Source organism: Somniosus microcephalus, chromosome 19, assembly GCF_052327205.1.
Source record: "Somniosus microcephalus isolate GS21.2 chromosome 19, FLI_Smic_1.0, whole genome shotgun sequence".
NCBI classification, from domain to species: Eukaryota; Metazoa; Chordata; class Chondrichthyes; order Squaliformes; family Somniosidae; genus Somniosus; species Somniosus microcephalus.
In genome coordinates, this window is record NC_141005.1 from 61,036,614 (window position 1) to 61,061,703 (window position 25,090).

Consider the following 25,090-nt stretch of genomic DNA (forward strand, 5'->3'; position numbering starts at 1 on the left):
GATCATTTATATATATTATTTATATATATATGGTGAATAGCTGGGGTCCGAGGACCGATCCCTGCGGTACCCCACTAGTCACTGCCTACCATTCGGAAAAGGACCCGTTTATTCCAACTCTTTGCTTTCTGTCTGCCAACCAGTTTTCTATCCAAGTCAATGGCCCAGAACTTGGTGTCGGGGGCTTGCCGCGCGTGCAAGCCCCCGATCTGCACTCACCCTGCGCGCTGACATCTGAAGCCCGGGCTTGCTTGCATTTCCTGTCACAGGCCCGGTTCAGATGTCAGCGCGCAGTGCTTACCTGATCCAGCGGCGTAGTTAGTGCGATGTGCCGGCTGGGATCAGGTGAGCACTGTACAACCAATCAGGGGAGGGGAAGGTTCATTCATGAGTTTGAGAGTAAGAACTGTCAAACTCATGAAAACTACGGGGGCCCAAAACACTATTTAAACTTTAAATAAAAATGTAAAAAAAATCCCAATCATTAAATTAAGTATAAATAAGTTTAAAAAAAAAATAATTTAAACAATTTTTTTTGAAAAAAATAAATTTTTAATAAAAAGGGTCTAAAACTAAACTTACCTTATTGTAGATTCTTTTAAAATAATAAACCTATGGAAAAAAAAATTCTAAATTGCACTAAAACACCACTTACCTGTAAAAATAAATACTTACGTGTGCTTTTTACAAGCGTAAAGACCGGAGGCCTTTACACATGCGCAAATCCCCCAAAACAGAGGAAATCCAAGATGCACGCGCTGCCCCCTACAGCGCACGCGCTAGCCTCTTCACCTCTTGGGTTAGAGGAGAGGAAATGCCGGTTTTCAGCGCATGCGCTGTGCATGCTGAAAACCGGCATTTCCTCCGGCCAGACGCGTGAGTACCCCTTCCGTATTCACGCATTTGGGGAGGAATTACTGCCCCAATACCTTGCCCCCAATCCCATGTGCCTTAACTTTACACGCTAATCTCCTATGCGGGACCTTATTGAAGGCCTTCTGAAAGTCCAGATACACCACATCCACTGGTTCTCCCTTATCTATTTTACCAGTTACATCCTCAAAAAATTCCAGTAGATTAGTCAAGCATGATTTACCTTTTGTGAATCCATGTTGACTTTGTCCGATCCTGTCACTGTTTTCCAAGTGCTCTGCTATTACATCTTTTATAATGGACTCTAGCATTTTCCTCACTACCGATGTCAGGCTTACCGGTCTGTACTTCCCCGTTTTCACTCTACCACCTTTTCTGAATAGTGGGGTAACATTAGCTACCCTCCAGTCCATGGGTACTGTTCCAGATTCCATCGAATGTTGGAAGATGATCAGCAATGCATCTACTATTTCTAGGGCCACTTCCTTAAGTACCCTAGGATGTAGATTATCACGCCCTGGGGATTTATCGGCCTTCAGTCCCATCAATTTCCCTAACACCATTTCCCTACAAATACTGATTTCTATCAGTTCCTCCCTTTCATTAGACCCTATGTTCCCCGGCATCTTTGGGAGGTTATTTGTGTCCTCCTTTGTGAAGACAGAACCAAAATATGTATTTAGTTGGTCTGCTATTTCTTTGTTCCCCAGTATAAATTCCCCTGATTCTGACTGCAAGGGACCTACGCTTGACTTCACCAATCTTTTTCTCTTCACATATCTATAAAAGCTTTTACAGTCAGTTTTTATGTTCCCTGCAAGCTTACTCTCATATTCTATTTTCCCCTTCTTAATTAATCCCTTTGTCCTCCTTTGTTGAATCCTAAACTGCTCCCAATCCTCGGGATTATTGCTTTTTCTGGCCAATTTATATGTCCTCTCCTTGGATCTTATGCTATCCCTAATTTCCCTTGTTAGCCACGGTTGAGTCACCTTTTTTGTTTTATTTTTATGCCAAACTGGGATGAACAAATTCTGTAGCTCATCCATTCGGTCTTTGAATGTTTGCCGTTGCCTATCCACCGTTAACCCTTTGAGTGACATTCCCCAATCAATCCTACCCAACTCGCGCCTCAGACCATCGTAGTTTCCTTTATTTAAATTTAGGACCCTAGTCTCTGAGTCAACTACTTCATTCTCCATCTTAATGAAGAATTCGATCGTATTATGATCGCTTTGACCCAAGGGGCCTCGTACAACAAGATTGCTAATGAATCCTTTCTCGTTACATAATACCCAGTCTAAGATGGCCTGATCTCTGGTTGGTTCCTCGACATATTGGTCCAAGAAACAATCCCGTAAACACTCCAGGAATTCCTCCTCCACAGTATTGTTACTAATTTGGTTAACCCAATCTATATATAGATTAAAGTCACCCATGATGACTGCTGTGCCCTTATTGCACGCTTCTTTAATTTCCCTTTTAATGCCATCCCCAGCCTCCGCCTTACTGTTTGGAGGTCTATATACCACTCCCACTAACGTTTTCTGCCCCTTGGTATTTCTCAATTCTACCCATACAGATTCCACATCATCAGAGTTAATATCCTTCCTTACAATTGTGTTAATCCCTTCTTTAACCAGTAATGCTACCCCACCTCCCTTTCCTCTTTGCCTATCTTTCCTGAATATCGAATACCCCTGGATGTTGAGTTCCCAGCCTTGGCCACCCTTGAGCCACGTTTCCGTAATCCCAACCAAATCATATTCGTTTACCTCTATTTGGGTAGCCAATTCATCCACCTTATTACGAATGCTCCTCGCATTAAGACACAAAGCCTTCAGGCTTTTTTTTTGAATTATTATTTACTGTGGCCACGTTTGATTTAAACCGTTGATTTCTCTGACTGCCACTTTTGTTTTTCTCCTTCCTATCTTTTGCTTTTATCCTTGTTTCCCTTTCCTCTGTCCCCCTGCGCAGGTTCCCAACCCCCTGCCATTTTAGTTTAAATCCTCGCCCAGAGCACTAGCAAGCACTCCCCCTAGGACATCGGTTCCAGCCCTGCCCAGGTGCAAACCGTCCAGTTTGAACTGGTCCCACCTCCCCCTGAACCAGTTCCAATGTCCCAGGAACTTGAATCCCTCCCCGTTGCACCATTCCTCTAGCCACATATTCATCTGAAATATCCTTCTATTTCTACTCTGACTTGCACGTGGCACTGGTAGCAATCCTGAGATTACTACCTTTTGAGGTCCTATTTTTTAATTTACCTCCTAACTCCCTATAGTCAGCTTTTAGGACCTCATCCCGGTTTTTACCTATATCGTTGGTGCCTATATGCACCACAACAACTGGCTGTTCACCCTCCCCTTCCAAGATGTTCTGCAGCTGATCTGAGACATCCTTGACCCTTGCACCAGGGAGGCAACACACCATCCTGGAGTATCGTTTGCGGCCGCAGAAACGCCTATCTATTCCCCTTACAATAGAATCCCCTATTACTATAGCTCTACCCCTCTTTTTCCTCCCGTCCTGTGCAGCAGAGCCACCCCTGGTGCCAGGAAGTTGGCTGCTGCTGCTTTCCTCTGATAAGCCACTCCCCCCCCCCCCCCCCCCAACAGTACTCAAAGTGGTGTATCTGTTTGAGAGGGGCATGTCCACACGGGACCCCTGCACTACCTGCCTGCGCCTAGTACTCTGCCTGTTGGTCACCCCTTCCCTTTCTGCCTGTCCAACCTCTACCTGTGGTGTGTCCAACTCCGTAAACGTGCTATTCACGACGTCCCGAGCATCATGAACGCTCCAGTATGCATCCAATTGCAGCTCCAGCACCGCAATGCGGTCTGTCAGTAGCTGCAGCTGGATGCACTTCCTGCACACGTAGTTGTCAGGGACACAGGAAGTGTCCCTGAGTTCCCACATAGCGCAGGAGGAGCATACCACGTGGCCGGGCTGTTCTGCCATGTCTTACACTTTGATTTAATTTAATTTCAATTAATTAATCAATCCCACTAATTACACTACAGTTAAATGGTTTACCAACAGTCCCCGCTACACCAGAGAGACCGTAGCAATTATAAACCACAGAGTTTAAGTTTGAGAGAGAAATACTCACCAACCAATCACTTACCTGCGAGGCGGAGCATAAAACGAGCAGTGAGCAGCGATGCCCGACCAGAGCGGTGGAGCAGACCTGGGTGTGAGTAGCGCGGCGAGGCGGAGCATAAAAGGAGCAGCGAGCAGCGATGCCCGACCAGAGCGGTGGAGCAGACCTGGGTGTGAGTAGCGCGGCGAGGCGGAGCATAAAAGGAGCAGCGAGGCCCGACCAGAGCAGCGGAGCAATGTTACGGAGGTAGAATTGGTCAATCTTTGCAATATTTAGGATATGGGATTGGAAGCTGAATTTGGGGTCAAATAGGATGCCAAGGTTACGAACAGTCTAATTCAGTTTGAGGCAGTGGAGGTGGAAGAGAATGGATTTAGTGATTAGGGTATGGAGTTTGTGATGGGGGGGAAAGAGGACGACAAATAAAATGACTTTGGTCTTTCTAATGTTTAACTAGAGGAAATTATAGCTCATTCAAGCCTGGATGTCAGACAAATAGTCTGATGGCACAAAGGCAGTGGAGGGGTCAAGAGAGTTGGTAGTGAGATAGAGCTGGGTGTCATCAGTTTATTTTTGAAAGGTGGCCCTGTGGCTCTGGATGATGTCGCCAAGGGGCAGCATGTGGATGAAAAGAATGAAGGTGCCAAAGATGGATCCATGGCAGGGGGGGAGGATGGAGTGCTCTTGAGATGACAGTGTGGATGATAAAGGGAAACCATTGCTCGAGATGCTCTAGCTACAATTGGATAGGTAAGAATGGAACCAAACAAGGGCTGGGTTTTGGGGATAATTAAGGTGACTGTTGAAGGCTGCAGAGAGGTCAAGGAGGAATAATGTGCCATGGTCACAGTCATGCAGTATGTCTTTAATAACTGGGGTTAGGGCCTTTTTTGGTGGTGTTATGGGCGGGGTGGTAATCTGACTGGACAGATTCAAACAGGAAATTGCAGGTTCGGTAGTTGTGGGTCTGAGAGTGACATGTTCAAGCACCTTGCAGAGGAAATGGGATTGGAGACGGTACAATAATTAGCAAGAACAGAGGGGTCAAGGGTGAATTTTGTGAAGGGAGGGGTAATGGCAATTTTGGAAGGTAGTTGGATGGTGCCTGAGGAGTACTATAATGGAGGTGAGAAAGGGAAGCTGATTCATCAGGAGTTTGGTGGGATTGTGGTTGAGGGAACAGGTGGTAGGTCTCTTGGATAAGGTGAGCTTAGGGAAAGGGAGTAGGGAGGGACAAGCATCTTGGGCTACGCTCGACAGGACTGGGGGTGGTGTTTGGCTTTGTGAGGAAGAGGAAAGCAGCATGGGTAGCTAAACAGATGGTTTTTATTTTGGAGACAAGTAATCCATGAGCTCCTTCTAATTGTTGGTGGTAAGGATGGAGGGGGTAGGCGAGAGCGGTTTAAGGAAGTGGTTGGTAGTAGGGAAAACAAGACTAGAATTATCTTTGCCCTCCAGGATGATCCGAGAGTAGTGGGCAGTTTTGGCAGAAGAAATCGAGCCCCGGTAGAGTTTGGTGTCAATCCAAATGCTGGTTTTCACAGGTGACTGTTTGTTTTTTCCCCCTACACCCTCCTGATGGCTTTGACTTCTTGCTGGGATGTGGTTCCCAGGACACCAATTGTCCTCAGATAGTTTGCCCAAATGATTAGTAATCCTGTGTAAGCCCTGATGGTGACTTAAACTGTTCAGCTGCAGGGCATCATAACCAAACCCAACCTTGATAGTATGTGTATATAGTATTCACACTTCCAGCAGGGATCACTGGATAGCCATCAATGGGCACCATGGCTATGTTGTTTTAAATCCCTTCCCTATCCACGGACCAGAAGACTAAATCTAGTGCCCCTCCTGTAAATGGGGCTGATGATGGCTAAGTCAGCACAGAGATCAAACCTGCAATGTTCCTGCTTTTTGTAGCTCAGCTGCTCACTGGATATAGTTGCTGCACCATTAGGGGAGCCAAATGGGACTTTTTAAACAGAATTGTTCAACATCACATACACCAAGCAGAATTATCGCATCAGCAAATTTCCCCCGTGCTTAGAACAGCCCAACAGGGAATCTGAGAAGCCAAACTGTCAGTGGATCGAAGACCTCTTCAAGCTGCTTCATTTCATCAGCAGGCTGCATCATTGCCCTGAAGTTAGGAATGTGGGCTGCTATCCCAGGCATATATGCTTGACTTCAAATTTCCCAGAGGAATTGCAAACTGAAATCAACTTTGGGTCTCCCTTAGATATTCTCTTAGGTTAGTTTTATCGGTCTCTCCTGTAAGTGCACCTGTGCCCAGGTGGTTGATTTACCAATCAATTGAGGCTGATTGCTTTTCCTAGGACTAATCCAATTGTGATTGTCGAGGCATTATTTCATAGACTCATAGTATTAATTGGGTATGCAAAGCCTAGATGAGATTCATGTAATAATTCAATAAAATAGTGCCATGTTTGTTATGCTTCATTGTGTCTTTGAAGCTGGCTTGATTGACTGCTCTGTGCACCGGTGACCTCTTTAGAACGTAAGAAATAGGAGCAGGAGTCGGCCCTTCGAGCCAGCTTCGCCATTCAATAAGAACATAGCTGATCTTCCACCGGAACTCCACCTTCCCGCACTATCACCCATCCCTCGATTCCCTTGGTATCAAAAATCTATTGATATCTGTCTTAAATATACTCAACGATTGAGCATACACAGCTCTCTGGAATAGAGAATTCCAAAGATTCACATCCTGCGAGTGAAGAAATTGCTCCTCATCTCGGTCCTAAATGACCAACCCCTTATTCTTAGACCGTGACCCCTAGTTCTAGACTCCCTAGCCAGGAGAAATGTCCTTCCAGCATCTACCTTGTCAAGCCCTTGCAAAGTTTTGTATGTTTCAATGAGATTATTCTTTTAACTTGTGATAAAATACAAGACGCTAATGATCTAGTTCCACCTTAATTACAGATCATTACAAGGAGACCAGTCATTGCAGCAAGGTAAAACTCAACAAGCATGAAGGCACGCACTATAGTTTAAAAAAAACTTTATTTTGATCTCTGAAAACAATTTACAATTAGAATTGAGGACTGTTATATTCATAATTATATATTAATAATTGAATTATTACGTGAATTTCGTCCAGGCTTTGCATACCCAATTAGTGCCTTGATGGTCACAATTGGATTAGTCCTAGAAATATCATTCAACGTCCAATTGATTTGTAAATCAAACCACCCGGGCATGGGTCCACTTCCGAGAAGCTAACCCAAGAGAATACCTAGGAGTCCCAAAGTTTATTTCAATCTCCAATTCCACTGGGAAATTTGAAGTCAAGCATGTATGCCTTAGATAGCAGCACACACTCCTAACTTCAGGCCTGCTGATGAAATGACTATTCATAATTTGCTTCTATGTGTACTTTCTGGTAATAAACAATTTGTAGTTTAGCTTTAAATATATGTCCCGTTAGTGTGATGTTTTAATGCCCATTTGAGAAATTGGGAGAAGACAGTGGGCAATCTATTCAATATCCAGTATAACCTAGGCTTTGCCTATTTTTGTTGTTGTTGCATACTTAAGGTTTAGTCTTAATAAAGGGCAGAGGCTTGATTGGAAACTGTTTTTTAAACAAGCAAAAAGAGTGTTTGGAGATGACTTGAATTCTAACAGTTATATCCTTGAATAATATCTCCATAGATGTAGTCTCTCCAAAATCATATTCTGTTCTTCACTGTACAGTGTTTAAAGAAACTGGATATCTCCTAAGGATATTCTCTGGACCCAAAATTCGTAGCTGTAGTGCCCGTTTTTTGGGCGCTACGTGTGCCCATAGAGGTTCAAAATGGTGTGCGTGCACTTTTCTGGTGCGAGTCGCGCCAGATGCCATATTGGTGAGGGTGTTGGTGCGTGTGCAGTGAGCATCCGCCGGAAGTATGCGGAGTAGGCAGATCATGACGTCAATCAGCGCGTAACACTGATTTGATGCCAACACTGCCATTTTGGAGCTCCATACTCCAGCCATCGTCCTCTCTCTTAAGCTCGCACAGCTGAACATGCGTTCAGCAGCAGGAAGGACACTCCCCCACCCAACCAGCGCTATTTAAAGGGATCATCAGCTATTTACAGGTTAGTTGCTGATTGATTTCTACTGGCTGTTGCTGCGATTGAACTAGTGTTTGGTGCTTTCTAGAGTTCTTTAAAGTTGCTAAAATCTACAAGGAGTGGTGAGACAGGTGCTGAAGGACTTTGTCCTGACTTCAAGGGTTCTGCACAAACCACTTGCTTCCAGACATGGGTGCAGTCGTAGTCATTCCCCTTGGAATACAGCATGACTGGGAGAATGAGCAAAAGCAACACAGAGCAGGGCAAGCTGCTAGAAGAGATGGGAGGAGGATGAGGGGGGAGAAGGGCTCTTGGCAGGAGGCCATATCCACCCAGGGTGTTCAGGGAGCAATTCTCCTACCTCAGGGAAGAGATAACCTTAACAGTTCCTTTCTGGCCGTGCTGTCTGAACAACTCATCCGACTGTGATACCAGTAAACACAACCCCAATTCCCCATTCACCAACAGTCCTACACCTTACCTTCTTTCTGTTACTGACCATCACAGCGTCCACTTTGCCACAATGCAAAAATAAAAGCCAACACAAAATAAACATTCCAAACCAGATTTATAAATCAAACCATGCCATATTGCATACAAATGTAAACTAATCACCCATGTGTATTCCCTTAGTGCCTATCTTCCATGTGCCTTTGCCTGTCCTAGTGCTCCTACACAGTGCTACCCTAGCTGGCTGCAACATGGCTGGTGGAAAGCTGTTGACTTACAGTGGGGGAGGCTGCAGATGGCCTTGCTGGACGATCTCAAGCAGCTCTGGGCCTAGAAGGCCCGGCTTCTGACTGCACGATCTCAGCATAAGAATTAGGAGCAGGAGTAGGCCATACAGCCCCTCGAGCCTGCTCCGCCATTCAATAAGATCATGGCTGATCTTCAACCTCAACTCCACTTTCCCGCCTGATCTCCATATCCCTTGATTCCCCCTAGAGTCCAAAAATCTACCTATCTTAGCTTTGAATATACGCAATGATTCAGCATCCACGACCCTTTAGGGTAACGAATTCCAAAGAATCACAATCCTCTCGGTGAAGAAATTCCTCATCATTGCAGTCTTAAATGGCTGACCCTTTATCCTGAGACTATGGGGGAAAAATTCGGGGGCGCTAATATCGGCCGGGCGCAAAGTCTAGCGCCCGGCGCTAATTATTGCCTCCGACTGCAAAATTCGCCTCTATCGCCCCTGGAGGTGATTTGAGCGCTAAATCAGGCACTACACACCTCAAGGCGCAAACGTCAGGGAGCGAGGCGCTACCTCAGAATGCTACCGAAGCTCAGGCGATGCCAATTACCATGGAAGCCAGACAGACTGGCGCCGTCCAGTTCTTAAAGGGGAGGGGCCATCTTGCTGGTCAGCCACACCCTGCTCATTGCAGTCTTGAATCTCTGCCTGGAGAGACCTCAAAAGCAATTATGTTGGAAGCACTAATGGATAGGCCCAGGGAAAGAGCTCGGCGATGAGGAACCTCAAAAGTTGCGCTAAGGACCAAAACTCCTTAGGACCGCGTTAAAACCAAAAATTTTGCTGACAAGATAAGGCAGGAAGTCTTTTAAACAACGCTCCCCCAGCCTCTTCCCGACTTGAAACCGTTCCCCTCTACCTGTTGTTCCTAGCGACAGGCACTAAGGCAGGGGACGCGACTCAATATCCGGTCCGGGGCGCTACCAGGGCGTTGCACGCTTGACTGATGTCACGATCTGCGGGCGCAGGAGATCGCGGCGGTAGTGTTTAGCGCCGCCGCAAAACGACTGGTCAATTTCGCGAGCAGCGTTAAAATCGCCGCGCTCGGGTGCTAAGTTCCTTGTGCCCCCCAGAGGCGCCAACAGGAGATGCTAACCAAACGAATTTTTCCCACTATGACTCCAGTTCTAGACTTTCCCCAGCCAGGGGAAACAACCTCTCGGCATCTACCCTGGCAATACCCCTCGGAATCTTGTATGTTTCAATGAGATCACCTCTCATTCTTCTAAACTCCAGAGAGTGTAGGCCCATTCTACTCAATCTCTCCTCCTAGGACAGCCCTCTCATCCCAGGGATCAATCTAGTGAACCTTTGTTGCACCACCGCTAAGGCATGTATATCCTTCCTCGGATAAGGAGACCAAAACACTGCACAGTACTCCAGTTGTGGTCTCACCAAAGCACTGTACAATTGTAGCAAGACTTCCTTGCTCTTGTACTCCAAACCCCTTGCAATAAAGGCCAATATATCATTTGCCTTCCTACTTGCTTGCTGTACCTGCATGCTAATGCTCTGTTTCCTGTACGAGGACACCTAAATCTCTCTGAAGGGCATGGGCAGCAGCAGTCTAGGATGGCTGGCTGACGAGCAACAGCAAGGGCACTAGTGGAGTGGTAGTGGCGGGAGAATGAATGCTGTCATCCCGAGAGAGGACCAACAGGTTCGGGCTCCACACAGCCACTGCCACTCCCCCGGGGCGGCGCCTCAGCCGTATGAGTAATCAGATTGCTGGACTGCTGTGACACCCTACAAGCCCCTTTGAACACTGGTATCCGCATCCATGATTGCATGACAGAAGTATGAGCTTCCATTGCAGCAGCCAGACGTTTGGTGGCTTCTGCTTGTGGTGCAATGGAAGCTGAGACATTGGCCATCAGATGCCGCAGCATGGTTAGGTCCACAAGTGTGTTGGTTGAGTTGCCCACCACTTTTGTGCTGGAAAGGATGGGTTCCAAGCTCTGCGCAGAGTTGGTGCCAGATTACTCTATGCTCCTTGGCATTGCACGCAAGCTTTCTGGCAGGCCTGCCAATGCGCCGAGCATTTCATTGTGAATACCCATCAGCCGCCTTCTGTAGCCCGCCTCATCGAACTGCTCGTCTAAGTCTTCTGCAACAGAACCTCTCGCCCTCCGGTGAGCTGGCACCTGCGCTACCCTTGTCCCCTGCACTGGCTGCAGGCCACTCGTGCCCGGTGTCTCACCACGTGCAGATCCCGCCTCTAAGCTGCCCTCTAAATTACGCGCAGTGTCAGTATCTGAGCTAGTGGCTGCGAGTGTGAAATCGAGTAACGGTGGTTCTTCATCATCACTGTCTTCTTGCTCTTCCACCACTGCCTGGCCAGGTTGCAGTTCTTCGGTATCTGAAAGGAGAAAGGCACAAGGGTAGGGTTCTGCTGAGGGGAGTGGGGGGAAAGTAAGAGGTGCATGCTTACACCACCTACAGCTTGAAAATCAGAAGAGATTATGGGATGAGGGGGAAGTGGGATGTGAGAAGGATTAGTTATGAGGATACCGTCACCTTCTATAGTTTCAGTTCCACCGCTGGCCATGGACTCAGTACTGGCCGCTCCAGTGATGACGAGCACCGTTTCCTCCAAGGGGGTAAGGACATGCAGCCGCGCCTGTACCCCGATGGTTAGGTCTTGCTGTCTCCAGTTATGCTTCACCTTGTCCTGCAAGAGAGGAAAGTGTGCCAGTGAGTGTGGTGCAATCTGTTTGGGTGATGTGGCTGTCATGGTTGAATAGCTGGCAATGTGTGCAAGTTGTGAGATGTAGGTGTGAGGCTTGCAGCAGTGCTAAGTGTGTGAGGATGAGGTGAAGCTATGAATGTTAGGTATGAGTCCTGATTGATAGAGAGTGGTGGGGGTGTAGTGCATTGAGCAGATTGTGAGGCTAGTGGTGTAGCTGGTGGGATATGACATTTGAAGTTACATTTACTTTTCTTGAGGGCACTGAACTTTTTGCGGAACTGCATCCTGGTCCTCCGGGCTTGATTCCTGGCATTGACACCACGGCTATCTGGTCCCACTGCCTTCTGAGAGTTTGTCTGGAGGGCCACCTGGCACCCTGTGGATAGAGGACATCTCTCTTGTCCACCTTCTTCACCAAGGCCTCCGGTGCAATGTTGGAAAATCTTGGAGCTCGCTCTCTGTCATGTTGTGCAATTATTCAGTCTTTTTCCATTTCACAATGGGTTGCACAATGACTTCTACCACCTGCTCCAGCCAAAATGCAGCTCCCCTTTCAGAGGTACAGGCTGGCTTTAAGTAGTGCAGGCTAGCTTTAAGTGGTGCTAGCCTCTCTCAATTTTGGGCCCCTTGCTGGGGCGTGCAGTCACTCAACAACGCGGGTAGCGCTGGCTGCACACTGCAATCATGGCAATTGACATGCAGCACAAAGATGGCGTGCTGCCTGCATCGGAAGCAACAAGCGCGGGTTAATTCCACATTGCGATCCTGCGCCCATTTTTGGACCCTGTCAAATTTAGCCCCCTCTATCTCTCTCTAGTGATAGCTTCCGAGAAAGTTTACACTTCATAATACTTGTGGAAAAATTGGAATCTGGAGCCTGCCAAAAAATTAATCTGTCGTGAGAGACTATACAGAATTTGAAAACATCTTCAGCATTTACTGACATGATACCAAGTTCTATTAAGGTACATGTTGCAGCTATTGCAGTCTTCAATATTTCTTCACGGAAGGAGTCTTTGGTCAGCATCCTCTTTTGTCCCATTTCATCAAAAGGAGCATGGGAATCTAATCCTACTTACTTTATTCCAATTTTTCCTTGATCAGGAAATCTTATCCTCCCTGGTTATGTGCCATTCTCTTGAACCCATTTTTTGAAGGATTGTCCTCTGGTTGGCTGGCTAATTGAGTTGTAACTATGGTGGCTATATATTTAATTTGATATGAAGGAAATTTGATTTACAGCAGGCAATAAAAGATTTTCAAAAAGCTTGACTAATGGGACACATACCTGGTTCTACCCGTTTATGTTAATGTATTACAAGCCAAATGAATGTTGAATGTTTAAATGTCTTAATCTAAATGTACACTCTCGGGAGCCGCAAGCCTACATTTCGTTGTACTGCACTTGTGCACTAACAATGACAATAAAGTTGATTATGATTATTATTATTATTTAAACAAAGATTATCTGTATGATTGATGGAGTATTGTGCAATATTACACCTAAAGTGTAGGAAAGGAACAGGTTAAGTTTAAGGAGCACTTTATGAAATCGAAATTTACTTCATGGGTTAATCTATCCCCATAAAGGCTACTATTGATGCTTTCAGAGTCGCTACTTGAAGTAACTGCCATACCTTTATGTAGCAAAATGAACAAATTTACAATTGCTTCGGAATCCAGGTCATGTATGGAAACAAATACAGTAACAGGGATCCATACACTGACCCTTGCAGTACTCCACTCAACATCTTTCCTCTTCTCGTCCCCTCTCCTTGCCACTTTGATACTACACCTCACACTAGTACATTCTGTTTCTCTTTCCTATCTTTAATCCAGCTTCAAATCCAGTACCCCATGCTACCCTGGATTTCCATGGTTTTTAATTTTTAGAATATTTTATCTGGGACCTTGAAGGCTTTTTTGGAAGCTGAATTATATTATGGGGATTTCCATAATCTATATGTAACATTTTCAAATAAGCTGAAGTTTCAAAATAAGATTGCCCCCTTATAAATCTGAAATGACGTTATATTATTAAACATTTGCTATATAGGTACACTTCCAGCATACTGCTTAGTGGCTTCCACTATTTTACCCACTATTGATGTTAGGCCAGTTGGCCTGTGGTTGTCTGAGCCAGATTTGTCCTTTTTAAATATAAGTGCTATATTTGTGGAACTTCACCAGTATTAAATTAACCTTTGTGACTAGCCAATGTCCTCAAACTTCCTCCCTAGTCTCCTACTCGGCTCCATGAGATACACGCCAGGTGCTTGAAGGAATTTTAGTTCTTTGTCTCCCATAAACTTATCAAGCATTGCAATAATTGGATAGTAATCTTATTGTTTCATTTCATTGTCAATTACTCCACAACTTTGATCCTTAAGAGATGCACCATCCTCCCTTGCCACTCTTTTATGGCTGTAATGAGTCATAGAGTTATACAGCACAGAAAGAGGCCCTTCGGCCTATCGCGTCCGCGCCAGCCATCAAGCCCTGTCTATTCTAATCCCATTTTCCAGCATTTGGTCCGTAGCCTTGTATTCTATGGCATTTCAAGTGCTCATCCAAATGCTTCTTGAATGTTGTGAGGGTTCCTGCTTCTACCACCCTTTCAGGCAGTGAGTTCCAGATTCCAACCACCCTCTGGGTGAAAAAGTTTTTCCTCAAATCCCCTCTAAACCTCCTGCCCCTTACCTTGAATCTATGCCTCCTTGTTATTGACCCCTCTACTAAGGGGAAAGGTTCCTTTCTAACCACCCTATCTATGCCCCTCATAATTTTGTATACCTCAATCAGGTTCCCCCTCAGCCTTCTCTGCTCCAAGGAAAACAACCCCAGCCTGTCTAGTCTTCATAGCTGAAGCGCTCCAGCCCAGGTAACATCCTGGTAATTCTCCTCTGCACCCTCTCCAAAGCAATCACATCCTTCCTATAGTGTGGCGACCAGAACTGCACACAGTACTCCAGCTGTGGTCTTACCAGCGTTTTGTACAGCTCCATCATAACCTCCCTGCTCTTATATTCTATGCCTCGGCTAATGAAGGCAAGTATCCCAAATGCCTTTGTAACCACCTTATCTACCTGTCCTGCTGCCTTCAGGGATCTATGTACATGCACACCAAGGTCCCTCTGATCCTCTGCCCTTCCTAGGGTCCTACCATTCATTGTGTATTCCCTTGCCTTGTTAGTCCTCCCAAAATGCATCACCTCACACTTTTCAGGGTTAAATTCCATTTGCCACTGTTCCGCCCATCTGACCAACCCATCTATATCGTCCTGTAGCCTGAGGCTTCCCGCCTCGTCGTTTACCACCCCACCAATTTTCATGTCATCTGCAAACTTACTGATCATACCTTTTACATTCACATCCAAATCATTAATGTAGACCACAAACAGCAAGGGACCCAGCACCGATCCCTGCGGTACCCCACTGGACACAGGCTTCCAGTCACAAAAACAACCTTCCACCATCACCCTCTGTCTTCTGCCACTAAGCCAGTTTTGGATCCAATGTGCCAAGGCACCTTGGATCCCATGGGCTCTTACCTTCCTGACCAGTCTCCTGTGCGGGACTTTATCAAAAGCCTTACTGAAATCCATGTAAACCACATCCACTGCACTACCCTCATCCACATACCTAGTCACCCCCTCGAAAAATGCTGGAAAATGTTTCATTATGGTACTTAACTCTGCTTGGCTCTGGTGAAAAAACTTCTGGGAAGGGAGGGGAAGTGGCCTAATCTTGTTCACATAAGAATCAAAGATGGGAAAAGCATTGGATAAAGGTCTTGCAGAGAGAGCTGCAGGCAGCAGGCTCCAGATTGAAAGGCAAGGTCATAAGTGTAGTATTCACAGAACTGTCTGTGCTGAACCAGGTCAAGAGTAGAGCAGATATGGCAGTGTGTGGTTTGAGAAATGATGTAGAAGGCAAGGTATCAGATTTTTAGGACATTGGGTCAAGTTTTAGAGCAGCGGGCTCTTGTACAGACAGGATGAGCTTCACTTGAGCTGAACTAGTACCAATGTCCTCAGAGAAAATAAATAAAGCAGTGAAGAAGCATTTTAACTAGTGAGCTAAAGGAAGAGAAAATTAAGACTTTCAAAATAGATACCATGGGGGAAAGGGAAAATTTGTGATAGCGAAGGTGGAAAATTTAATAGAAGTTAAGCACGATTATACATGAACCGAGGGAAGGGGGTTAATAGCTGGGTAAACTGAGAAGGAAAGCAGTCAAACAAGCAAGCTGTTAAAACTAAAATAGGGAAACTAGAAGAATGAATCCAGCGAGAAGAATATGGTATGGTAGCAATTAGAGACCTGACTAAGATTTGGAGCTAATTATGTCGGGATATAGGATTTTTACAGGGCTGACTAGAGATTAGTGAAGTGGAAAAACTAACGGATTAGTACAAATCAAAAACTGACAAATGAATGGGATTGAAGCTAGAAAAATCTCCAGGCACACATACTTCCAAAATTAAAAGAAATAGACAAAATTGGGGATATATTAGTTATAATCCTTCAAGATCGCACAGTAAATGCCCTTTTTTGCTTGTTTTAGTATTTTCCTCTACTCTCAACATTCTACCACTCCCTTTTCCTTTTCGGCTTTGTATAAATAGTTTCTCTTTATTCCCATTTCTCTACTCATCTGTTTTGGAGTCTCCTTGCTTATTTTTCTATATACTGTATATTCCTGCATATTTAATAGCTTTTTTTTGTCAGCATTATCTCTCAGCAGTCAATTGTGGGAGGGAGGTAACCCAAGTTTCAATATGACACGTGGCCTCCTAGTTAGGGTATTAGCATTCTGAATGCTTGACTCCTGTCAACTTTTTGGCAAGAAAGGAATATCATGCTCATTCTTTATGGGCTGCACAGTTGTCTGTAAGCTGAGCTGAAAAGAAAGGTGCTGCAGCATTGCATTAGCTGCAGCTTCAAATTTGTGCAGTCCTGTAGTGCTTTAATTGCATTTTCAAGTGCCAGTTACTATAGTAACAAACTTGTGCACTAGTAGCCATAGCAACATCAAAGCCGGTGCTTGAACCTGCTAAACAAAATATTGTAAAATTGTGTTATACAATGATGCCTAAAAATATTCAGTGCCTCATTGACAGTAACAATTCTTAATATCTGGAAATTGGGCTGAGGGTCTGAGTGTTTTTCTTTGCAGCTTAATGTGAGAAAAGGGCTTAACATAAATTAATATTGGAGACTTGGGGGGGAAAAATTTGGTCGCATCCCTTTGGGGCGCTAACTTTGCTGGGGCGCTACTTTTAGCGGAATTTCATGGGAGGCGTTGGCAGCGTCGCGCCCAGGTGCTAGGGGCTTTGCACCCCATTGACGCCCCCCGGGGGAGCTAACGGGAGGTGCAAAGCGAAGCGACCCAATTTTTCCCCCTTAGAGATTTAATTGCCCAGCTAGAACCCCGATGAAGCTCTCAATGATGAACTGAAAGGCATACTTTGAAAGGTTCATACTGTAGTAGGCACTTTTATGGGGATATTTATTTAAATATAATGCTGTATGTTTATAATGAACACAAGCTCTTCCTTCCCAGCACAAACTCTGCATTAGGCCCTGTGGCTGCTAAGTCAGCAGGGACATGCAGTGCACCAATATTTCGTTTCATTTTTGTTCGAGTGCTCCAGGCTTTTGCACAATGGATGTAACTTTCTTTCCAACGCTGCATATATAGACCTACTTTGCCTTGCTCCTTCTACGGACACTATTTCTGGTGACCTACTCACTGTATAACTGCCCATGTCAGCTAAGTTTATCAGTTGGAAATATTGTGCTGTATATTTAGCTGATTCAATTATGGGAAGTTTGTGGTATATTTAAGTTTAATCTTTGTTCTGCAAAATAACGATTACCAGTCAGTGCTACGAACTGAGTGACTTGTGAAAAGTGTGTCTAACTAGGATTCCAAATGAGGGCCAGATTCGTGATAATGACTTATGTTCCAGGTACAGCAGGTGTGGTGCTTTCCCTGTAAGAGCCTTCTATCCCTCCTGAAAAACCAGGCGTGTACTGGCCTGCTGGGAAAACTCCCTGTAGACTTGCCAACTGATGAATTTCTTTTGACGTTGAAAGGACTTCTGCTAAGCAGTTTCCTGGATCCCTGGTTAAGATCCAACAACAACAACTTGCATTTATATAATGCCTTTAACATAGAAAAACATTCCAAAGCACCTCACAGAGGTATAATCAAAAGATGGATGCTAAGCCAAAGTAGGAGATAGTAGCAGGGTCAAATATGTGGGTTTTAAGGAGAAGAGGGAGGCTGAGAGGCAGAGGAGTTTAGGGAGGAAATTCCAGAGCATGGGACCTAGATGGCTGAAGACATGGTCTGCAATGATCGGGCAAATGGAGGGGGTCACATAAGAGGCCAGAGTCATGTAACGGAGAGGTGTGGGGTGGGGGGAAGTGCTTGTAGAGCTGGAGGAGGTTAGAGATGGGGAGGGCAAGGCCATGACGTGATTTTAAACAAGATGATGAGAATTTGAGCACGGGGTGATGGGTGAATGGGACTTGGCATGGGATAGGATAAAGGCAGCAGAGTTTTAGATGAACTGAAGTTAATGGATCCAGTATAATCTTTCTGAAACTTCAATACATGCATCCTGTCGTCCAGACTTGTGTTTCCTTCCAGAGGATCAACCTCAAAATCACATTGCCCTTGTTCAAATTTGTACTGTGCTGCCACAGTGTATTTTAGATGGCCCCTTGTCCTATTAGCTCTACATTTTTGGGGGGAATGGAAGGTGCAGGGAGAAGAATAGTATCTGTTGAAGGTTAATGATCTACTGAAGGCGATATCCTACCATGGGATCAGGTCCCTGTGTGGTGTACAGGGAACAGGCAGCTGCTGTAATTTTTTTCACATAATGCACAATCATATTTCAAATGTGCCTGCTAAACTTCTTGACCTGATGCTGGCTGTCATCTGGATGAAGACTCATCACTGAACCATTACAGTTAAATCTGGAGTAACATTGAACTGACTGAGACAAGTTGCAGCTGCAGCATTCACCTCTCCCCCTCAAACTTAGTGCTAGCTGCATCCCGAGCAGTATAGTGTCCACATGCAAGGCCTCTGAGTCCAGATGGTACATAAATAAACATACTGGCAGCATGAGCTATATGGCTAGGCCTGAAGTTCTTTCAAAATTTAGTAATGGCCATGGTAGTGAAATTGAGGAAGTGGGGAGAAGAAGAAAGACTATTTCTTTTACTTCTGCTACCAAATACTTCAAAGCCCAAGTGACTCCTTCAGCTGAGTAGACTGAATATATTGTTGGACTTCATGGCTCAAACATGGTTCATGCATGAATGAGCTGTCCATTCAGATATTAAAAACTCCTGGTTCACAAGTGGTGCTCTTTTGGAATGGAATTGAGAGAAGGCCGTACCTTCTGTTGCCTAGGCCCTAAGCTCTGGAATTCCCTGCCTAAACCTCTCCACCTCGCTACCCCTCTTTCCTCCCTTTAAGACACTCCTTAAAATCTACCTCTTTGACCAAGCTTTTGGTCACCTGCCCTAATTTCTCCTTATGTGGCTTGGTGTCAAATTTTTTGTTTTTTAACACTCCAGTGAAGCGCCTTGGGATGTTTTACTACGTTAAAGGTGCTATATAAATACACATTGTTGTTGTTAGTGTTATGTTCGACGGGGCGATATAAGAACTTCGGACTACAAAACAGTCAATATAGATATCCTCTATCTGCAGATAGCTTTAAAAAGCAGACTCCAAGGTGAAAACTGTACACCTTCACAAAATATTGTTACCAAGAAGGTATGGTTACTCTGGCTGGTATGCTAGGCGTTTAGGGTGTAGTGATTATTCACATGAAGGTGTAAAGCAGATCTTGGGCTTGTTGGACTGATCAAGTTCCTCTTGGGGTGCTTGGCTTGGGCTATTACCTACTCCTGTAACTAGTTAGAGTGTACAAAACATACCAATTTAAAAGTAATCTAATTTGATCTTTTGCTCTCTCCTTTTATAAAGGGATGAAGGTCATTGTGATTTATTTGCTTAATTCTGTGCTCTTTATCTGGTTATCAAAGTTTCTATAAGTAGCAATATGAAATTTCTCAAGTAATGGAATCTTACTCATAATATGTGGAATATGCATTTATCTGAGCCTTAAGGCAACCTATCTATTTTCTATTACGATAGCAAAATACTGCAGATGCTGGAAATCCAAAATAACAACAGAGAATGCTGGAAAAACTCAGCAGGTCAGGCAACATCCGTGGAGAGAAATTTGAGTTGACGTTTCGGGTTGAAACCCTTCTTCAAAACTGGAAAGAAAATAAAAAAATCAAAGGCAAAGCTGTGATCGAACAAAAGAAGAAAAGGAGACAATAAAAAGTATTAGAAGCCAGATGTGAAGGTAATGGGCCCGTGGAGACAAAAGGCAGCTGAGATTAGGTGTGAAGTGTACTGGCAAGATAAGGACAGCTGCCAGGTGAGAGAGAGAAACAAAAGGAAAGGAGGGGGAGGGGGGGGGGGGGGGGGAGGGAAAGGAGGACCCAAAACAAAGGGGTGGAAAAAATTAAAAGGAAAAAAGTAAGAGAGGCCGAGGTTATGATCTGAAATTGTTGAACTCGATATTGAGTCCGGAAGGCTGCAAAGTGCCTAATCGGAAGATGATTTGCTGCTGCTCGAGTTTACGTTGAGCTTCCGTGGAACAATACAAGAGGCCAAGGACGGTGAGGTCCGAGTGGGAATGGAGCGGTGAATTAAAATGACAGGCGACCGGAAGCTCGGGGTCACCCTTACGGACTGAACGGAGGTGTTCCGCAAAGCGGTCACCCAATCTGCGTTTGGTCTCCCCAATGTAGAGGAGACCGCATCGTGAGCAGCGAATACAGTATACTAGATTGCAAGAAGTACAAGTGAATCGCTGTTTCACCTGGAAGGGGTGTTTGGTGCCCTGGACAGTGGGAAGGGGGGAGGGATAGGGGCAGGTGTTACATCTCCTGCGCTTGCACGGGAAGGTGCCAGGCGAAGGGGAAGGGCTGTTGGGGGTGATAGAGGAGTGGACTAGGGTGTCTCGGAGGGAGCGGTCCCTACGGAATGCTGAAAGGGGAGGGGAGGGGAAGATGTGTTTGGTGGTGGGATCACTTTGGAGGTAGCGGAAATGGCGGATTCCTGGCCCCAACCGCTTCCTTTTCACCATGGACGTACAATCCCTCTACACCTCCATCCCCCACCAGGATGGCCTTGGGGCGCTCCGCTTCTTCCTTGAACAGAGGCCCAACCAATCCCCATCCACCACCACCCTCCTCCGCCTGGCTGAGCTTGTTCTCACATTGAGCAACTTCTCCTTTAACTCCGCTCATTTCCTCCAAATTAAAGGTGTTGCTATGGGTACCCGCATGGGTCCTAGCTATGCCTGCCTTTTCGTGGGCTATGTGGAACAATCTTTGTTCCAGTCCTACTCAGGTCCCCTCCCTCACCTCTTTTTCCGATACATTGATGACTGTATCGGTGCCGTTTCCTGCTCTCGCCCCGAACTAGACAATTTCATTCACTTTGCCTCCAATTTCCACCCTTCCCTCACCTTCACATGGTCCATCTCTGACTCTTCCCTTCCCTTCCTCGACTTCTCCGTCTCCATCGCTGGGGATAGGTTATCGACCAATATTCACTACAAGCCCACTGACTCCCACAGCTACCTGGACTACACTTCCTCCCACCCCGCCTCCTGTAAGGACTCTATTCCATTCTCCCAGTTTCTCCGCCTCCGCCGTATCTGCTCCGACGATGCCACCTTCCACACCAGTGCTTCCGACATGTCTTCCTTTTTCCGCAACCGAGGATTCCCCTCTACCGTGGTCGACACGGCCCTCGACCGTGTCCGCTCTATCTCACGCACTTCTGCCCTCACCCCTGCCCCTCCCTCCCGGAACCACGATAGGGTTCCCCTTGTCCTCACCTTTCACCCCACCAGCCTCCACATTCAACGGATCATCCTCCGCCATTTCCGCTACCTCCAAAGTGATCCCACCACCAAACACATCTTCCCCTCCCCTCCCCTTTCAGCATTCCGTAGGGATCGCTCCCTCCGAGACACCCTAGTCCACTCCTCTATCACCCCCAACAGCCCTTCCCCTTCGCCTGGCACCTTCCCGTGCAAGCGCAGGAGATGTAACACCTGCCCCTATACCTCCCCCTTCCCACTGTCCAGGGCACCAAACACCCCTTCCAGGTGAAACAGCGATTTACTTGTACTTCTTGCAATCTAGTATACTGTATTCGCTGCTCACGATGCGGTCTCCTCTACATTGGGGAGACCAAACGCAGATTGGGTGACCGCTTTGCGGAACACCTCCGTTCAGTCCGTAAGGGTGACCCCGAGCTTCCGGTCGCCTGTCATTTTAATTCACCGCTCCATTCCCACTCGGACCTCACCGTCCTTGGCCTCTTGTATTGTTCCACGGAAGCTCAACGTAAACTCGAGGAACAGCAAATCATCTTCCGATTAGGCACTTTGCAGCCTTCCGGACTCAATATCGAGTTCAATAATTTCAGATCATAACCTCAGCCTCTCTTACATTTTTCCTTTAAATTTTTTCACCCCTTTGCTTTGGGTCCTCCTTTCCCTCCCCGCCACCCCCCCCCCTCCTTTCCTTTTGTTTCTCTCTCTCACCTGGCAGCTGTCCTTATCTTGCCAGTACACTTCACACCTAATCTCAGCTGCCTTTTGTCTCCACGGGCCCATTACCATCTCATCTGGCTTCTAATACTTTTTATTGTCTCCTTTTCTTCTTTTGTTCGATCACAGCTTTGCCTTCGATTTTTTTATTTTCTTTCCAGTTTTGAAGAAGGGTTTCAACCCGAAACGTCAACTCAAATTTCTCTCCACAGATGTTGCCTGACCTGCTGAGTTTTTCCAGCATTCTCTGTTGTTATTTTTTTATCTATTTTCTATCCCTTTCTACATGCTGTTGGAATGGTTTGAGGATGCCCTGCTCCTCCCCCTCCCCCCCCCCCCACCTTTCTCTCAATAGTTATCCATTGTGCTATGTTTTCCCCATTTTTAAACAGGAGTTCCATGCTCAAATGGAGGAAATGCAAGTGACTGTACGACAACTGGAGGAGGATCTTGCTGCTGCTCGCCGACGGGCTGATCTCTATGAGTCCGAACTAAGAGATACTCGAATTACAGCAGATGAATATAGGCGGAAAGCAGCTGAATCCCAGCAGAAACTACAGAAGGTTGGTCTGAGCCCCAACAGTGGGTGGGGAGGGGAGATGTTGTGGAATAAGCGCTGAGGTGATGAAATAGAATGTTGCGCACTGAGAACCCTGTAACGTAGTGAGGTCATGGACTAATCATGCACCCTTTGGGTGATGCTAGGGATTGTCACACTGACTATGTTTTTAAAAATTTTTTGATGATGTAACAGAGAGTTGATGAGGGCAATGTGGTTGATGTGGTGTACATGGACTTCCAAAAGGCATTTGATAAAGTGCCACACAATAGGCTTGCCAGCAAAGTTGAAGCCCATGGAATAAAAGGGACAGTGGCAGCATGGATACGAAATTGGTTAAGTGACAGGAAACCGAGAGTAGTGGTGAACGGTTGTTTATCGGACTGGAGGAAGGTATACAGGGATCGGTACCAGGACCACTGCTTTTCTTGATATATATTAATGACTTAGACTTGGGTGTACAGGGCACATTTTCAAAATTTGCAGACACAAAACTTGTAAGTATAGTGAACAGTGAGGAGGATACTGATAGACTTCAAGAAGACATAGACAGGCTGGTGGAATGGACAGACACGTGGCAGATGACATTTAACGCAGAAAAGTGCAAAGTGATGCATTTTGGTCAGCAGAACGAGGAGAGGCAATATAAACTAAAGGGTACAATCCTAAAGGGGGTGCATGAACAGAGAGACCTGGGGGTATATGTGCACAAATCATTGAAGGTGGCAGGGCAGGTTGAGAAAGCGGTTAATAAAAGCATACAGGATCCTGGGCTTCATAAATAGAGGCATAGAGTACAAAAGCAAGGAAATTATGATGAACCTTTATAAAACACTGGTTTAAGCCTCAACTGGAGTATTGTGTCCAATTCTGGGCACTTTAGGAAGGATGTGAAGGCCTTAGAGAGGGTGCAGAAAAGATTTACAAGAATGGTTCCAAGGATGAGGGACTTCAGTTACGTGGATAGACTGGAGAAGCTGGGGTTGTTCTCCTTAGAGCAGAGAAAGTTGAGAGGAGATTTGATAGAGGTGTTCAAAATCATGAGGGGTCTAGACAGAGTAGATAGAGAGAAATTGTTCCCATTGGCGGAAGTGTCAAGAACCAGAGGACACAGATTTAAGGTGATCGGCAGAAGAACCAAAGGCGACATGAGGAAAAATGTTTTTGCTCAGCGAGTGGTTGTGATCTGGAATGCCCTGCCTGAAAGGATGGTGGAGGCAGATTCAATCATGGCTTTCAAAAGGGAATCGTGGCTTTCAAAAGGAAATTGGATAAGTACCTAAAGGAAAATAATTTGCAGGAATATAGTGCAAGGGCGGGGGATTGGGACTAGCTGAAGTGCTCTTGCAGAGAGCCGGCACAGGCTCGATGGGCCGAATGGCCTCCTCCTGTGCTGTAACCATTCTATGATGTACCTTTGACGTACTGTATCATAGTAGTACTTGAATTGAGGCTAACTATGTTCCTAACTGAAATATAGACACTTTATTTTGCCTGCTTCTCATTCTGACTGGGTTGGGTATCTTACCCACACTCTAGTCAATGAAGCATTCACCATGACAGATGGAGGGTGGGGGTGAAGCAGAGCTCCTGAGCTCTGTATACAAGAGATCTTTCCAACATTCTCCTATATGCACCCTTGAGGTTAGTGAAGGGTGCTTGTCACATACAGTACTTTGCTTCCAATTTTGCCTACTTGCTTTGTATTGACGGTCCAGCAATGCATATTGCCTTTTGTGTAATGTTGCTATTATTGATCTTTCGGGAGCAGATTCTACTCTAATGTTGAGAATGGGTGCACCACATTGTATTTGTATGTGAGGGGGCACAGAGTCCATACCCTGATTTGATGCAAGTCACTGACATCAAGACTGATCTTCCATTCACAGACCAGAGACCAGGGGAAAGCTGAAGTTGGAGAGGTGTACGCCAAACTGGAAAAGGTTTTTCATTTTTTATTAACCTTTCTTCACTAATTGAATTGTAATTTAGACACATTGGCCACGATTTTACGAACCTTGGCGGGTCCGTGGCAGGCGATGTTGGTGGCTGGTCTCGACCCCTCTGCTGTCTCCATCCCGGCTTCTGAAATGAATTTCCCTTGATTGGGCTTGTTAAGCCCGCAAGTGCTTTTGCCAGCCAATTAGAGGAAGCAGGTCTGGTGATGTCATTTGATGATTCGTTATCAGCCGGTTTCCTTAAAGTGACCATGGCCAACTTTAATTTGACATTTGTGCTGTACGTTTTCTGCAGCATTGAGGTGCTGCAAACACTGACAATCACTGCATAGAGGTGCAGGGCTGCACACAGGCTCTCCCATGACTCCCTCTATATGCTTATGGAGGGAGTC

The 25,090-nt window shown here is 45.7% G+C and overlaps 1 protein-coding gene across 4 annotated transcripts in view; it reads left to right on the plus strand.

Annotated features, from left to right (window-relative positions):
• cita (citron rho-interacting serine/threonine kinase a) overlaps positions 1-25,090 on the plus strand; it is a 311,435-nt gene that overhangs the window by 130,876 nt on the left and 155,469 nt on the right. For 3 of the 4 annotated variants that reach the window (XM_085961882.1, XM_085961879.1, XM_085961880.1), the window contains exons 14-15: positions 22,574-22,744; positions 24,630-24,683. In XM_085961882.1, the coding sequence (XP_085818008.1) occupies positions 22,574-22,744; positions 24,630-24,683 (225 nt within the window). The remainder of the gene's footprint in view (positions 1-22,573; positions 22,745-24,629; positions 24,684-25,090) is intronic. The other variant, XM_085961881.1, reaches the window with a different exon arrangement.